The sequence below is a fragment of the Lithobates pipiens genome, unplaced genomic scaffold (assembly GCF_037356315.1).
Source record: "Lithobates pipiens isolate NorthernLeopardFrog02 unplaced genomic scaffold, aLitPip1_a1.2 Scaffold_1, whole genome shotgun sequence".
Taxonomy (NCBI): domain Eukaryota; kingdom Metazoa; phylum Chordata; class Amphibia; order Anura; family Ranidae; genus Lithobates; species Lithobates pipiens.
The window spans coordinates 56,858,420-56,876,099 of record NW_027507685.1 but is presented as its reverse complement, the minus strand read 5'-3'; the positions used below and the strand labels follow the sequence as shown (position 1 = coordinate 56,876,099).

General features: G+C 39.9%; 1 protein-coding gene across 1 annotated transcript in view; it reads right to left on the bottom strand.

Moving 5' to 3' along the window:
- LOC143923530 (sodium- and chloride-dependent neutral and basic amino acid transporter B(0+)-like) overlaps positions 1–17,111 on the bottom strand; it is a 51,622-nt gene extending 34,511 nt beyond the window's left edge. Inside the window, exons 1-5 of the mRNA XM_077447315.1 lie at positions 16,923–17,111; positions 8,642–8,795; positions 4,919–5,050; positions 3,318–3,479; positions 839–968 (exon numbers count right to left, since the gene is read on the bottom strand). Coding sequence (XP_077303441.1) covers positions 839–968; positions 3,318–3,479; positions 4,919–5,050; positions 8,642–8,795; positions 16,923–16,985 — 641 coding nt within the window. The 5' untranslated portion in view covers positions 16,986–17,111. The remainder of the gene's footprint in view (positions 1–838; positions 969–3,317; positions 3,480–4,918; positions 5,051–8,641; positions 8,796–16,922) is intronic.
- Positions 17,112–17,680: the final 569 nt, after the last annotated feature.

The window sequence follows — 17,680 nt, the reverse complement described above, 5'->3', positions numbered from 1 at the left end:
ATTCAATGTAGCCAACACCTCTACAACTTACTAACAGGTTAGTATTGCCAGTGGAGCATAAAGAATATTTTATTGCATTGTAAATGATAAAGAAGCGAATGCAAGAGGTTACAATTGCTTAGGCACTAAAAGAGATAACCCAAACACTTTTTTTGTCCTACTCCTTTTGTGTCGTCAGCCGATAGCGGACTTTGGCCTGCTTTCGGCTGAATACAGATAATAGGAGTGCAAAACTAAGTGCACTTCTGTGACCTGTATTCAGCCGAAAGCAAGCCAAAGTACGCTATCAGCTGACATCACTCCGGGCTCTGGAGAGATCCTAACTTTGAAGTCAGGATCGACCCAGATTTTAGACCGGCAGCAGGCTCAGCCTCTCAGCCAATGAGAGCCTGAGCCAGCCACTCCCACCGCTTCCATAGCCCAGCTCTCCAGTGAGAGCTGGAGGAGCAGAGCAGAAAGGCGGTGAGTAATACTGGCTTTCTGCTCATTAAAGACCAAGAACTGAGCATTTTTTTGAGATCTCAAACTTCGCTTTAATTGTTCTGGCAGTTGCTAGAAGTCGTTTCAGTTGCACATGCTTTATCAATTTATGAGGTTTATTTACTAAAGGCAAATCCACTTTGCACTACCTTTAGTAAATCAACCCCTTTTTCTCTTTTAACAAGAAAAAACATCATGCAAAGATTGCTAGCCACATGTTGGCTGGCAATAGCAAATTCACCACCCATATGTGCAAGGGTCATATAGTACCATCTGATTCCTACCACAAAGATTTAGCTATAAACCATTATAAATGGAAGTCAACACTATTGATTTGTAACAGCTTGGATGTACTTACTCCCAATATTGTTTGCTGGGAAGTTCAGTATCCAGGAACACAGTCGTGTTTGCCAAGCATGTGTAATTTTTTTCTGTGACCCAGGTAAGATTTACGCTTTCATTTGGAAGTTCAGTAATGTTGCAAAAGCCTGTGGACACAAAATATATTATTAATCAAGAGCGGATAATTAAAGAGTATTGCTTATACAAAGCCCTTAATAATCAATCTGTCTTGTTAGCACAATGTCAGGTATATAAATACTGGTAATAGTTGTCTAGCGTTGTTATCACCACCATAAAGATAAAAAAAATGATGTTTCTAGAATCAAATGAAGAAACCTGTCAATAAGTTAAATGTCATAGTTAACCCTGGAATGTTTTAATTGCTTTACAGGTAACTTATTAAGTGGTGGTCTCCTGAAATAGTATATATATATATATATATATATATATATATATATATATTATATACAGTAAATGCCAGACAGAAGGACAGTACATGAATGATCTGTGTACAGCCTTTTAATAAAAAAACTGATTTAAAAACAAGTATGCAGAAAGGCTGTTCGTTAGAAAAAAAAGAGAAACATTTTAAGTTCTAAAGATAAAATCTCATTTATTTACGAAACATCTTTTCATACGAAGAATCTTAAATGGTCCAATGTCTAAACTGATGTCTAAACTGAAATCACGTTTGAGACCAATATGCCTGTGAAGGTTCTCATTTATCAAGGCCATGTTTATTTAGTCCCATTCATTCATTCAAGCTCGTTTGGCCATACTTCTCCTGTGGATCACGGGAGTGCAGTTCATTCTGCACTCCTGTGACCCATTTTCAGCAGACAGCGGGCTGAAGTCCACTATCTGCTGAGGTTCCAGTGCCTATCCAGGCTCAGGCAAGATCATGACAATGGAGTCGGGATCCACCCACGTGCCTGGACCGTCACCTGGCTCAGCCTCTCAGCGAGCTGCTAAGAGCCTGAGCCGGCCACTCCCTCCCCTCCACAGCCCAGTGCTTCAGTGAGCAGCTCTCTGACAGACAGCAGCTCTCTGCTAGGGAAGCTGTCAGAACCGAGCAATCTGTGGTGTTAGATCACTCGGTTCTCAGTGTTAGAGATGCCGGGGAACAGATGCAGCATCCACTAAGGTAAGTATTATCCTTAAAAAAAAAACATATTTGAAAATGTTTTGTGGCTTATTCAAGCTACTTCTTCAATTCTACTAAATGTCAGGGAAATACCCTGCCTTTATACCCACACAGGTATCACTGTGGAAAGGGAGATATTATTGTCAGAAGAACAGGATGGGAGGTGAAAATACTGAAATATATCTCTTCTAGTTACACAATCACATCCTTGGTATCAAGAAGGCTTCATAGGTTGTCAAAATGCCAGGGTAAACAATAATCCACACCTTTAATCATATAAATCAAAGGATTAGCAGCTATAAAGCTTCCCTGACATTAAGAATGGGCTTTTTGAACTAGAACAGGAAGCTCCTGCAAAAATAAGGAGAATTGGTCTATCTCGGTACACAAGGATTGGACAAAAAGAATAATTAAAATATAACTATTTATTAGTAGAAAAACATGATTAAAAAGGGGGAATACAGTTATTCAAAAAAGCTATATACAATCAATGGTTACAGCTGTGCATGATTCTTAATAAATTCAAAAGGTCGATAAACCCCAAAGATTGTAGGGGGTGCCCTCCGGCAGCTGTCCGTTTGGACACAGCTACTTTTTTGTTGAAACTTTATTTGAAGTGCACAAAAGTGACACTACTTTTATGTTGCTGTACAGCAGCACAATGCACAGTGACTTGCATTCTTTTATGGTGCGCTGCAATAAAACGTAGCGCAGTGGGATGTGGAAACAAGCTGAGAGAGCAAGGATAGCTGCAAGGAGGATGTGACCAATAAGGGAGCATTCTTACTGCAGGTGGGGGGGAGGGCATCCCAACTGGGGAGAGGGGATGGGGTGGCTAAAAGAGGAAAATATGGCCAAAAAAGAATAGCAGTAAAAGGTGCAGTATCTTTGCACTATATTGATAAGTGATCAGGAGAGTGTGTTGTCGGTGTAACAGATTTCTAAGTAATTTTTGTTGCAAATACTCTGTTGCAACGAAGACGCTGTTTGTAAATGTAAGCACCTACTCTCAATTAAGTCGCAATTGGTTTCTAATGGTGAACTGATGCAGCGGTCTAAAAAAAGTTTCATCCATAACAAACATGTTTGCATAGCATAATTTCCCACTGTGCATTCTTTGGAAAATCATTAGTGATATTGTTGTGTGCAATTGATGGAGTGGAAAAGAGAAGAGATGGATGAAAAAAGAGTGGAAATAATGAAAGAAGTAGGAAAAACACACAGTATATACAAAAAAATAATGGAAAAGGGAAAAATCAAACCTAATAAATAAAACTTTAAAAAACATATGTATATACAGTATATACAAGTAATAATGGATGATGACTTGTCAATAAATAGTTGGATTTACCTTTGGGTACTTTGCTGCATTTGCTGTCAGACCAATCAAAGCACTCCGACCAAGGTAACACACTTGTAAATGAGGCAAACAGATAATACAGGCTGTATGCAATGATGACATTGTAGTAAATAGTTACTAGAGTTGAAATGAGGACCATTGTAATTCCAACTCCTGTGATTGATGGGAAAAAGGAAAAGTTATAACAATACATGTTATTATATAGGTGCAATTACAATCCTTGTTTTACAAACTGATATATATATATATATATATATATATATATATATATATATATATATATATATATATATAGTGAATGCAATTCCTGTGCTATACTGTAAACACTTAGATGTCTTATCAGTTCTCTCTCTCTGGACTACACAACACTACCCCTATGTTATGGTGGAAAGGAGTGGACACTTGTGCACTTGTGCTCTATGCATCCATAAGACACATAGAGCCATGGCTCGAGCCCCCCCCTCGCTTTCTCCTCATTGGCTCACTGACTGTGATTGACAGCAGAGGGAGCCAATGGGCATGGCTGGCGGCCACGATGTCCACCGGCGACTCGAGATCACTCCTCAGGGATCCAGAACGGGGATCTGTCAATGTAAACAGACAGATCCCCGTTCTGTCAGGGAAGTAGCGAGAGATCTGCTGTTCCTATTGATTAGGAACAGCAATCTCTCTCTACTCCCAGTCAGACCACTCCCCCCACAGTTAGAAATACCTCCCTAGGGAACATTTAACACCTTGATTGCCCCCTAGTTTTAATCCCTTCCCTGCCAGTGACATTTATACAGTAATCAGTGGCTATTTTTAGCTCTGATTGCTGTATAAATGTCAATGGTCCCAAAAAAGTGTCAAACGTGTCTGATCTGTCTGCCGCAATGTTGCAGTCCAACTAAAAATAATAAAACAATAATAAAAACGCCATAAATGTATCCCCCATTTTGTAGACGCTATAGTTTTTGCGCAAACCAATCAGTATACGCTTATTGTGATTTTTTTTACCAAAAATATGTATAATAATACATATTGGTCTAAACTGATGAAGAAATTCTTAATTTTTTTATATTTTTTTGGGATATTTATTATAGCAAAAAGTAAAAAACATTTTTTTTTTTTAAATTGTTGCTTTTTTTGTTTATAGCGCAAAAAATGAGAACCAGAGAGGTGATCAAATACCGCCAAAAGAAAGGTCTATTTGTGGGAAAAAAAGGACATCAATTTAATTTGGGTCCAACGTCGCACCACCGCGCAATTGTCAGTTAAATTAACACAGTGCCGTATCTCAAAAAATGCCCTTTTCAGGAAGTGGGTAAATCCTTTCCAGGGCTGAAGGGCAAAATGGCAATAGAGCAGTAGAACCTATATAGTACCAGACAGCAAAATTTCAAAAATCAATGAACAAACTCCATCCCCGATGGAGCAGTTAGGGGCAAGTAAAAGCAATAATGGCCAGTAATTTTTTGAACAGAGTTGTGACATATACTTTTCGTAGAAACAGGGTTTAGTACCTTCTATGTACAATGTGTACTTAAATGTATTAAGTTTGTATTTCACATACATTGTGCCGACGGTCTAATGTTTTCATCAGTGGCACTTACCTTCAAAGATTGGAAGTATCCTCCACACAGCCACGGGTCCTAAACTAGCAAATTGACCAAGGGAACATTCCAGAAAGAAGAGCGGTAACCCAGCCAGAGCCAGCATGATGGTATATGGGATAAGAAAGGCACCTATATAGGAATATTCAATAATATAACAACATGAAATAGATTAAAAGTACAAGTATTGCAGCTTAAAAAAAAAAAAACATAGGGTAAATTTACAGAGGGTAAACCTGTCCCTGATCCCCTGAGGTCAGTGTCCATCTTATGACTGCTTCTCCATCTAATTTATAAACTCTATTCCTGTATTATATTATATATGGTAACGTGCAATTTCCTCCATTTACCAGTCTTATTTGTTATTAAAAAAAAATCCTCATTATTAATTCTCCGGAACATAGGATCTTGTGTAAACATTGCGCAGGATGTGTTTTTTTAAATGCTCTTGCATTTAACACTGCAAGCTTTGATGAAAGTGGAAAGGTAGAAACACAGTTTGGCATAATTATTGCCTTAAAGCGTAATTAAAAAAAGTGTAGAGTGAAATTTCCGTTAACCACTTGAGACCCGCGCTATAGCCAAATGACGGCTACAGCGCGGATCTCCTTTGCCAGGACTACGTCAATAGAGGGGCGCGCCTGATCATCTGATCACCGATCCGTGCAAGGGGTCGATCCCGACCCCTTATCACGTGATCAGCTGTCAGCCAATGACAGCTGATCATGTGATATAACGGAGCCGGTAATAGGCTATTATTCCTCCTCGCGCTGACAGCGTAAGGAGAAAAAAAAGCCGATCACCGGCGGCCGTAATCGGGACATCAGTCCCGATCACGGCCAGCCCTGCCAGTGCCCACCTGCCCCCTGCCAGTGTCCACCTGCCCCCTGCTTTGCCACATTAATAAAAAATGTGTCCCCCCTGTCAGTGCCACCCAGCAGTGCCCATAGTGCCACACAGCAGTGCCCACAGTGCCACCCAGCAGTGCCCACAGTGCCACCCAGCAGTGCCACCCAGCAGTGCCCACAGTGCCACCCAGCAGTGCCCACAATCTGCCTCAACAAAGGTGCTGCACCCCAGTGCCGCCCATCAGTGCCCAGCAGTGCCGCCCATCAGTGCCCAGCAGTGCCACCTATCAGTGCCCATCAGTCCCATCTATCAGTGGTACCTATCAGTGCCCCTTAGTGCCACCCATCCGTGCCACCCATCTGTGCCACCCATCCGTGCCATCTTATCTGTGTCCGTCTTTGCCCATCAGTGCTGCCTTATCTGTGCCCATCGGTGCCGCCTTATCTGTGCCTATTAGTGCCGCCTTAACTATGCCTATCAGTGCCCACCAATGCAGCCTATCAGTGCCCACCAGTGCAGCCTATCAGTGCCCACCAGTGCAGCCTATCAGTGCCGCCTCATCAGCGCACTTCAATGAAGGAGAAAAATGACCTGTTTGCAAAATTTTATAACAAACTATTAAACATGATTTTTTTGTTTTTGTTTTTTTGCATCTTTTTTTGTTTGTTTAGCAAAAAATAAAACTCCCAGCTGTGATTAAATACCACCAAAAGAAAGCTCTATTTGTGGGAAAAAAATTATAAAAATTTCATTTGGGTACAGTCTTGTATGCCCGCGCAATTGTCATTCAAAGTGCATCAGCGCTGAAAGCTGAAAATTGGTCTGGGACTGAGGGGGGTTTAAGTGCCCAGTAAGCAAGTGGTTAAAGCCCACTACACACTATGACTTTTTTTTTTTTTAAACAGTCAGCTCTGGTCAGAGCTCCTGTACTTAACTGTGTGAAGTTAGTGCAGCAATCTCCTCCCGCTGAACTGTTGTGTTTTAACAAGGGGATGACCCCCCCCCCCCCGCCAGAACACTCCAATCAGAGCTCTCTGCCATTGGCTGAGAGTGCTGATTGGGAGTCAGTCGGCTGCTGGTTTACAGAATGACCGACATATACCCAAGCCGAATGCCGGCAGTTATTTTTTGTGACCGGCCAATGTCTCTCAACATTCGGCCTGCATGTACCAGGTTTTAGGAAGTCCTGCTAAAATTTTTGAATATTTGTGAACAATTTACCTGAATTGTCTTAAAAAGAAATTGCCAGAAAAGATTAGATGGAGATTTGTGTTCTTCCTAAGCTTAGATATACAGTATAATTTTATGTCCTGTATTTATAAACGTCACGTCAGTGCTTTGTGGAATACTTTTTACTATCTTCATCAAACTCTGTACCAGTAGAATTTATAAACTGAGGATCAACATAAAAAATAAAATAAAAAATGAAATATTGCACAAATCAATGGATTGCGTGATAAACTGCTTATGTTTGGCACAAAAATGATGACTTCAGGAGCTGTCTTCTCTAGACATCTAACAGGTTTCTCATTCCACATTCCAGACCAGGGTTTCTTAACCTTTTTTTAAGTCAAAATAACTTTTAAAATGATGGACAATCTCAAGGCACCCCATTCTAAAATGTAAAAATTGATAATAGTTTTACAAAATGCAGCAGCATCCATATATGTATGTAAAACACCCAACATTAGATGTGATTTATTCTTCCAAAGTAAATAAACCTTTGCACGCTGGTACTGACTAGTATTCCAATGTTTCTCTTCTCCCCCAGTCTCTCTTCCTCATTGAGCTTATGTGACCCCAGTGCTAATGGAGGGGGGTAGGGGAGGGGCGAACAATGAGGCTGTGCAGGCGCTAAATGTCCTCCTTATCAACCAGTGATATCATTTGTTGTTAGGACACCAAAGGCTGGAACTTTATAATGTTACACAATGAAAACCTGGGGCTTTTTGTAACTAAAAGGCAGACATGATCCACCCATTGTCTTGTATACAATTTTGGGGCAATTGTTAGGCCTTTTGTCAAGTCATCCCTGAAAAAACATAAGGCACCCTGGTTGAAATAGGTTGTTCTAAACACCTACTATGTCATATTACTGTCTCGCTGACAATAGTCAGAAGATTTCACAGGGGTATAAAACAGTTGAGGTACTGGTAAGCAAATGTGTGCTCATTTAGGGATGTTATCATTTGGTGTCCAACGATCAGGGCAGGACATGATCAGCTTAATTTTCTTAGTGAACACATAAACGCATATACATTTGAGGATCATGATAACAAAAAGGCAGTCAATCAATTAGTGTGTTCTTGGATTGTGGCAAGAAAGAGCCATGCCAAATAGAAACCCAAAGAAACACAGAGAGAACATATACCATTTCTAAATGCAAACCTAGGGCCTCATTGCTTCCAAACGCCCATGCCAATCATGTTGCTTCTCCATATGACACCCACCCAACCAACCCTTTTGTATTATAATGTGTTGACTATAATGCAGATATGTGGCAACACACAATGTGAAACCCCTAGCTCTCTTTGATTTTCAAGTATCTTTCAAAAATTACAAGGAAGGCAAGCCTGGAAGGTAACATGAACATGGGGTGTAACACTGGAGTACTAGTGGACACCTTGGACAGCTACATTCATATAACTGGACTGACAGTACTGGAAATTATTAATTATCAAAATGAAACTTAGAAAATTGACCTATTGTGGGAACCCAGTCTATCTGTCCAGTAGCACCTCTAAGCCCAAAGAATCATTCATTATACAAGGCGATCAGATGGGTCTGCTTATATGTAGTCTTAAACTAACTATACTAGTCAACAATAAATTTAAGCAAACAAATTCCCCAGAGACAACAAACTTGGTGCATCACCTCCTCCATGTTGAAATGTTAGATATGGAAATCTCCAGACATTGCCCAGGCCAACAGCATATCCCACCATAGACAGGAGATATTCTGATTTACTAGACCAGTTTCCACGTTCTGTGTTCTCATCTGTGTTCTCATCTGTGTTTTCAGTTGAATCCTTTTAAAAAGAAAAAAATTTGAAAAAAGTCATCAAACATACTTGGCTACATTGGTTAATGACTATGGCTAAGAGAAAACTGCTAAGCACGGCTATAAAGAGAAATCAAGTAAAAAATGTACATTCACATGCATCTTTAATCACACATTAATCTCACATTAATTAATATAGTCTAATTTGCTGCTGTTTGTTATTTTGGTTTGAAGGCCAAAATTTCTCTTTCAACTTATAGTGTTGCGGAACTATTTGAATCCCATAAAAAAACATTTCTCCCATTGTTAATAATATTAAATTAACAAAGGATTAACAACTGAAACTGTAAAATGAGAAAACATTTAGATGAATTATCAGGTTGAGATTATCAATCCAGCAATGTTGGCATTTGTAGAATAATAGTTCTTTTCGGCTGGTGGGGCTTTCTTATATCTCTCATTCCTACCTAAACACTAGGCAAATATATATTATATTCAGCTTGACAGTCCTTAGATGTGGTGGCTGAATTTGTTTTCTTTTTACAGGCTTTTTTTTTATCTGGTGATCCCCCTAGTAACACACTGCCTGTTTTATGGTGACAATGGTGACAATGCTCACTTTCTGTTCAGTTGGTATGGGGGAGCCAGATTGTCTCATCAGGACAGAAAGTAACATAGGAATACAGATTGCCTGCCCCACCCATTTTCTCTGTAAAGCTTCGTACACACGATCGGACTTTCCAACAACAAAACCGTGGAATTTTGTTTGAAGGGTGTTGGCTCCAACTTGTCTTGCATACACACGGTCACACAAATGTTGGCCAACAATTACGAATGTAGTGATATACAAGACATATGTGATATCTCCATTACGAACGTTAGTTTTTCGAGACTGAACATCTCCGGCTTGTCCTTGATTCCGAGAGTGCGTGTTTGCACTTTGAACTTTTGTCCGATCGACTTGTGTACACATGATCGGAAAGTCCGACAACACACATTTGTTGGTGGAAAGTTTGAGAACGTGCTAGCCATCATTTGTTGGCGGAAAGTCCACCAACAAATGTCCGATGGAGCATACAAACTGTCGGACTTACCGCCAACAAGCTCACAACCAACAATTTCCCATCTGAAAATCAGATCGCGTGTACACAGCATTAGAGTTAAGGGGAATTCTGAAGTTCACAGAATTTAACAGGGCAGGGCTCATAATTCTTGAAATCTAAACAGGAAGTGTCAAGCTCACTGGATTTCTTGCAGGAACAACAGGTACTCTTTTTTTACTTATCAAAATGATATAACAAAACTATTTGAATGTATATTTAAAAGATGAAAGGGGAACAAAGAAGAAAAATTCATTGTTAGGGTTTACATATCCTTTAATGTATCTATAGCCAAAACTATATTTTAACTGCTGTCGGGGACCCCAACTCAGAGAGTTGCCCGTATTATCTGTCCTGAGAACAACCTTTTCTCCAGACAGGAAGTGAAGGAAACCCCAACAACAACACATACAGAAGTAAAAGGACTTTTTTATGTTGGGTAGGGGGATTCTAAAACCTCTGTCAGCTTTTTAGCGTTGCCTGTTTTCCTATTGCAAAATTTTCCTTGACATTCTGTCTGGTAAAACATTGTCAACAGAGGGTGAATAGAAATCTCTCTCAGGCTGGGGTCACACTGATGCGATTGCAGACATTGCATGTGATTCGCACCACATTCCTGTGCACGTTACATGCGATGTTTGTGTGGTGTGAATTCAGCCATATGGTTCGTATGACTGAAATCGCATTGGATTCGCACCAAAATGGTGTAGGACCCTTTTTTTTGTCTGCACTGGAATCAGATTTCATGAGGTGTTCCGAACCATGCAATCCGATTCCATTCAATTCCACACTCCATACTGTGTTCTAGGATTTGATTTTGGGGTGTAATTAACTTTATATTGACACCCGCAGCGGTTCGCAGAGTGCAGTGTGAACTACCTGCGATGCTGATGCGGTGCGGGTACCCACACAGGAATTGCTGTGGTTCCCGCATCACACCGGTGTTAACCGGGACTAAAGGAGCGCCACATAGCAGTAAAATTTGACACAGGTCAACCCTTCTCCAAAATGAATTAAAAAAAAGAAGTTATGTCTAGATGTGCACTGTAGCTTTACAGTGCAGAGTCCTCTTTAGTGAAGCGATAACTCTAATCTCCAGTTTGCTACTGTATTGTTTCCTATCTTTATCAGATTCAGGAGCAAACACGTGGAGAAGGAAAAAATTACTGATTAACAAGTATGTAGGGATATTTGATTTCAACCATTATTCCTTACCAAATAGTGATGAGGAAATCAGTTTAAAGACCCAGTGAATCATGATTGGCCAGATTCCTGAATTCTGGGATTCTGCACAGGTCAGACATATCTACATGCAGATATGAGGGGCATCAAAAACAAGATTAGTCAGTGGTTTCATTTTCATTACCTTAATGCCAAGGTAATAGCATAGAATATACCCATACAGTCTTATGAGAGTTAGTAAATACAACAAACAAGACGACTTTTATTTGCTTAAACAGCCCAAACTAGTAAGGAGAAATTCCTGTTTGGTAAGTGTTCCAGTAACCCGACTGAATACTTAATGTGAAAACAGACTCTTTATTGGCAGAATTTCAATGCTGTATGGTTTGGGTGTCTTTTTCTTAAAGAGGAGCTTCATTCAAATGTGCCAAAATTAAAAGTCAGCAGCTACAAAAACCGTAGCTGCTGACTTTTAAAAAAACAGGCACTCATCTGTCCCAGGATCCAATGCCATCCTCACCTGGAGTGATTCTCACCAGTCTTCGTGATCCCTGGCACCAGCATCTTTACTGTAGGCAGCAAGCTGTGACTGTTTGTGGCTTCACAGCCGACTGCCCACTGTGCATGCATGAGAAACACTGTGCTTTGTGAATGGTCCCGCAGCCTTTTGGGGCCTGTGACGTGTTCCAGAAGACTGCGGGCAGGGAGGGAGAGAAAAACTTCCGCTTGGATTGCCGAGGCATTCAAAAGGGGAAGCAAAAGGGGCAGCAGGTACCTGTCAAAACTAGGTACCCGCCTCCCCCATCCCCCAAAAAAAATGTAATCCAAATGTGACAGAGGAGGTATGGGGGAAGGAGGATAAAGAGCGTAACTTCCCTTTTTGGTTGAAGTTACACTTTAAAGTAGATGTACTCTTATGCCGCATACGCATGGTCGGAATTTCGGCCAGCAAAAGACCGATGAGAGCTTTTTGTCGGAAAATGCGACCGTGTGTATGCTGCATTGGAATTTTGCTGGCCGAATTTCCACCAGCAAAAGATTGAGAGCAGCGCTTTACAGGCACCAAACCGCAAAATATAGCACCTGTAAAGAGCCTCTCCTGTCACTCCAGTGTGAAAGGCCGAGTGCTTTCACACTGGAGCTGTGCGCTTGCGGGACGTTAAAAAAAGTTCTACAAGCAGCATCTTTGAGGCGCTTTAAGAGCGGTATATACACCGCTTCTAAAGCGCCCCTGCCTATTAAAATCAATGGGCAGCACCACCAAAGTGCCTGAAAAGCATTTCGGCAGTGGCGCTTTGCGGGGGCCTTTAACCCTTTTTTCGGCCGCTAACGGGGGCTAAAAGCGTCACTCTCTAGCAGCCGAAAAGCACTGCTAAAACTACGGTAATGTGCCGCTAAATATATAATGCCCCAGTGTGAAGGTGCCCTAAACTGAATGAAATTAGGTTTGCTAAATTACTGTGTATTATAAATGAATGCCATTTTTTTATTTTATTTGTTGCATCTCAGTGCTGCTAATCTCCTGAAATCTCTTTGAAGCCATTTCCTGTCTACTTGCACCTGTCTACATTTCTAATGCCTGTGTAATATGTATTGAAATGACATTTTGTATAATCTATTGGAAGTCTGTGTCACAAAGTTAAAGCACAGAAGCTCATTTGGGGTACTTTAAGAGAGTGTTGTCACCATGTAACAGGAAGTGCCTAAAAAGGATCTTTACAGCAGGATAACTAGTTATTATTTCATTAAAAAGTGAAGGTCAAAAATATAAAATTTGACTTTTGAAATTACTTTAACATGCTAAAGTTTATATTTGAGTTTAGTGATTGGGTTTACATATACTTGAAATCTAATAAATTAAAAGAAACTTGTTTCAAGATATATAAAATACTGCTCCAGGTGGCCTTCTTGTGGAAATGCTACTTGCCTGGCTATTTCTGACTTCACCACTTTCTGAGTCACTGTCCTGGAACATGCATGCAGCAAGAAAAGCCAAGCAAAGTAAAGTCAGGATTTCTGATCAGCATGCCTCGGTTAGTCATTACTGACATAAGAGGATCCGCATGATAACTAGGCAACTGCCATTTTCAGAAGGAGGTGAAAATGGCAGCTTACATATTTCTCTCATTACAGATTTCCTTGAAACAGTTGCTAGGAAAGCAAGAGAATGCAACATTTTCCCAGAAAAGGAAACATACTCCTAAAAAAAAGGCAGGTGTCGACCACAATAAAACCTGTCATATATAGAAAACCAATAACTTTCATTAAGTGCATAAAAAAACGGTGGCATATTTGGTTCCGGAAATGTACATTTTTATAAACCTGCATTCTTTCTACCCTATTAAGAGCAGATGTGTTAATCAAACTCTCTGTCCTGGAATGTTCCACCCTCAACTGGTGCAACTAATGCAAAAAAATGTGTATTAATGTGAATAAAATGTCCTAAATTAAACAATATGCAATGAAGGATTAAAAAAAAAACGAAAAACGCAGAAATTAATAGATAAACTAGTAACAGCAAAAACATGTTTTACTGTAATTAGTTGGGCTCATTCTCCTAACAATTGCCAAAATCCAACATTGCCACATCATTGACCTGATTCGACAGATGGTCAGTGAAAGGCAGTAGAAGGAAAAAGCTCTCCCGGAGAGATATTCCATGATGCTTAAAAATTTAGGTGACTGATGTTATTTCTGGAGGCGGTTGAAGCAGGTCTTTTACCCTCACATGGGTATTGTCATAGCTCCCAACCGTCCCTGATTTCGAGGGACTGTCCCTGATTTGGAGCAATGTCCCTCTGTCCCTCTTTCCTCCTCATTTGCCCCTCATTTTGGTCTGATCTATATAGTTGTATATAAAATGCACTTTTTATCTTTCAAAAAGTGTTTCCCAGTGATAAACCTTTCATCCAATTTCTAATTTGCTGCCTTTGTAGATTTTAAAATCCAACATAAAGGAATAGTAGTGGTAAAAAAAGCACTTGTGGATTTAACTAATCTTTTTTTTTTTTTTTTGGTTAACCTCCCTGGCGGTATTCCCGAGTCTGGCTCGAGGTTGAATTTCAGTACCATGAGCGGTAACCCCGAGTCAGACTCGGGATCGCATCGCTGGATACAGGGAGACTTACTTACCTTGTCCCCTGGATCCAGCGATGTCCCCCCGCTGTGTGTGCGAGATGTCCCCCGCTCGATTCACACAGTGCCCGAGTGCCACCGAGCTCCGTTCCCCACGACCTTAGGACGTACGGGAGCAGGGATCGGCGCCAAATTCCAAAAAGTAAAAATACACAATACACATACAGTACTGTAATCTTACAGATTACAGTACTGTATAAAAAAAATACACATCCCCTTTGTCCCTAGTGGTCTGTCCAGTGCCCTGCATGCACTTTTATATTATAAATACTGTTTTTTTCTGCCTGGAATTTGGAGATTGTCCATAGCAACCAAAAAGTGTCCCTTTATGTCAAAAGTGATTTTAGACCAGCTAGAAAACAGAGATAATAAATTAGAATCACTTGCGCAATTGAGCGATAGCGATTTGTGGGGAGATCCGTCATCAAACACTAAATCTAATGACAGCGACAAATTTCAGTGTTTTTGGATTTGATTACCTTATTGAATAATTTTTATTATTCTTTGTTATCATTATTTATAGTTATTTATTATATTATAAAAACGTTATCATACCCGGGATGTCTACTAGACTCTTGTTTGAACAGATTTAAGAGAGTTATTCCTAAGAATTGCAGGCCTACAATATAAAACGCCAAATTTCCATGCAAAATAATTGTACCGCTTTCAGCACCTAAAATCAGAAATAATCATACCGCCAGGGAGGTTAATTCTCCTTTCAGGGGGCATGGTAGGGGGTGTGTCCTATGCCTACATACTTTTGCTAGTAGGTGTCCCTCATTCCCATCTTAAAATGTTGGGAGGTATGGGTATTGTTGAGATGCTTGGATCAGTCACATCACATTGTGAACATTTTCATAGTGAAGAACCTAACTAATACTTAGCTGCAGTTGACCTACACCAAATGCAACATCTAATTTTCACATTACCAGGATTATTCAGTAAAGTAGAACAAAGAGCTATAATGCACAAAGATTGTAGTAATGCATTGGTTTCAATTTAGTCCACTGATGAGGAAACACCGCTCAAGGTGTGAGTGCTGCAAGTCTAGTGTTGCTTCCAAAGCAGAGGTGTGATCCTGGCTCACCTCCGAGATCGACAGGGAAAAATGGATGAATGGCTGCACACTCTGAAAGGATGCCAAAATCTTTATTGTAGTGCTCAACAAATAAAAGCATATACAGCACAATGAGCACCGGGAGATAAAAATGTTAATGCATTTCATGCAGATAACAGCACTTAATAATAACATCAATAAAGATTTTGGCATCCTTCTGGAGTGTACAGCCATTCATCCATTTTTCCCAATGGCGTTGATTTATTAAACTGTAGAGTACAAAATCTGGTGCAGCTGTAAATGGTAGCCAATCAGCTTTTAACTTCAGCTTGTTCAATTAAGCTTTGACAAAAAAAAAAAAAAAAACTGGAATCTGATTGGTTTCTGCACCAGATTTGGCACTCCCCAGTTTTAGTAAATCTCACTCAGTACTACTAGGAAAGATTCTTTCTGATAGGTTACATTACATTTTAACCCCCCTGGTGGTAATCCCGAGTCTGGCTTGGGGTGGAGATTTTGTACCAAAAGCAGAAACACCGAGCCAGACTCGGGACTGCATCAATGAATGCAGGGAGAGGTTTACTTACCTTCTCCCTTGGATCCAGCGATGTACCCGCGCTATACGAGCGAGCCGTGTCTCGCTCGATCTATCACGGAGCCGGGCTCCGTTCCCTGCGAGCGTTGCGACGCACGGGGATGGAGAACGGCGCCAAATTCAAAAAGTTAAACACACACATTACATACAGTATAATGTAATCTTACAGATTACATTACTGTATGTAATTATTTCACATCCCCTTTGTCCCTAGTGTTCTGTCCAGTGTCCTGCATGCAGTTTTATATTATAAAAACTGTGCTTTATGCCTGGAAACTGGAGATTGTCCATAGCAACAAAAACTGTCCCTTTACATCAAAAATGGTTTTAGACCAGCTAGAAAACAGCGATAATAAATTAGAATCACTCGCAGAATTAAGCGATAGCGATTTGTGGGGAGATCCGCCATCAAATATTGAAAAGTAATGACAGTGACAATTCTGCAACTGAGCAAATTTCAGTGTTTTTGATTTGATTACATTATTGAATCATTTTTATTATTGTTATATTATTATTTAGTATAATTATTTATAGTTATTTATTATATTATAATTTATTATTTCATTTTTCAAACTTTATGATACCCGGGATGTCTGCTAGACTCTGGTTTGGACAGATTTAAGTGAGTTATTCCTAAGAATTACAGGACTACAATATAAAACACCAAATTTCCATGCAAAATAATTGTACCGCTTTCAGCACCTAAAATTTGAAATAATCGTACCGCCAGGGAGGTTAATATACATCCTTCTTTGGAATAGATACCCACATTCTCACAAAATCAAACTTTATCTCTGTTCTTATTAAGTTTGTATAATTATTACTGATGATTCATTATATACAGCACCTACTATATAATAGAAAGGTGATGATAAATGAATCCCTGCAAGCCATAAATGCCTTGTCTTTGATATAACTCAGCCTGAACTAGAAGACGAGCTTGGAATTCCTTGTTAGTTCATTATTTATATTCTACACTTGTTCTCATTTGGCTGATTTACTAAGTAAAGGGGAAACATCCAGCTGGCTACATTCCCAGACACTTGACACTTTTCCATTCATACATGATCCCTCTGGTCCACTCACCGTGAGGTCCTTGCTGGCTTTCCTGTTGCAGCACTTGAGGAAATTAGGCAGGGAGAAACCCATTCTTGAATGTAGATCTTAACAGTGGATGTATTATATCCTTGTCCCTTTTAGGTAATTGTGTCTGTCCTTTGTAGCTCAAGCACTCACTGTCCCAGCCTCATGTGTACTTCTCTCCTCAGGTAAGACAGAGCTCCTTTATGTATGTAGACAAATCACCGCCTCCCATCATTGCTTCAATTACAGTAATGATGACTTTCACAAGTAGGCTGGACAAATTATCTTGCAACATCCCATGGAAATTATCCATAGTAAAACAATGACAATTTGGGAGTTTCAACATGATAGTGATTGACTCAAGTTGAACTCAGTATCAGGCTAGAATTGTTATCATGCTTGTGTCAACATGCCATTTGTCTTTGCTTAATTGTGGTACAGGTGTCTGCCACAAGTTCTTTTCAATGGAAACTATAGTCTCTTTAGACCATTTTAAGATATAGACGTAAATGCCATCAGGTTGATAGAAATAATCTTATCAATGTGTTAATTTTTTTAAAGCACTTTCTTGTAGTGTGTGTATATTTACTGTATGTACACAGGGTCAACTATAGATGATGTTTGCACAAGCAGACTCGGATTCTGGTTTAGAAAAATCATACAATGACTTTGTTGTAGCACTAATCTATCCATACATTCTGACATGAATATAAACAATAGACTCCCCATGTTTATATGTCTCTTATATCTCTCTCTCTATG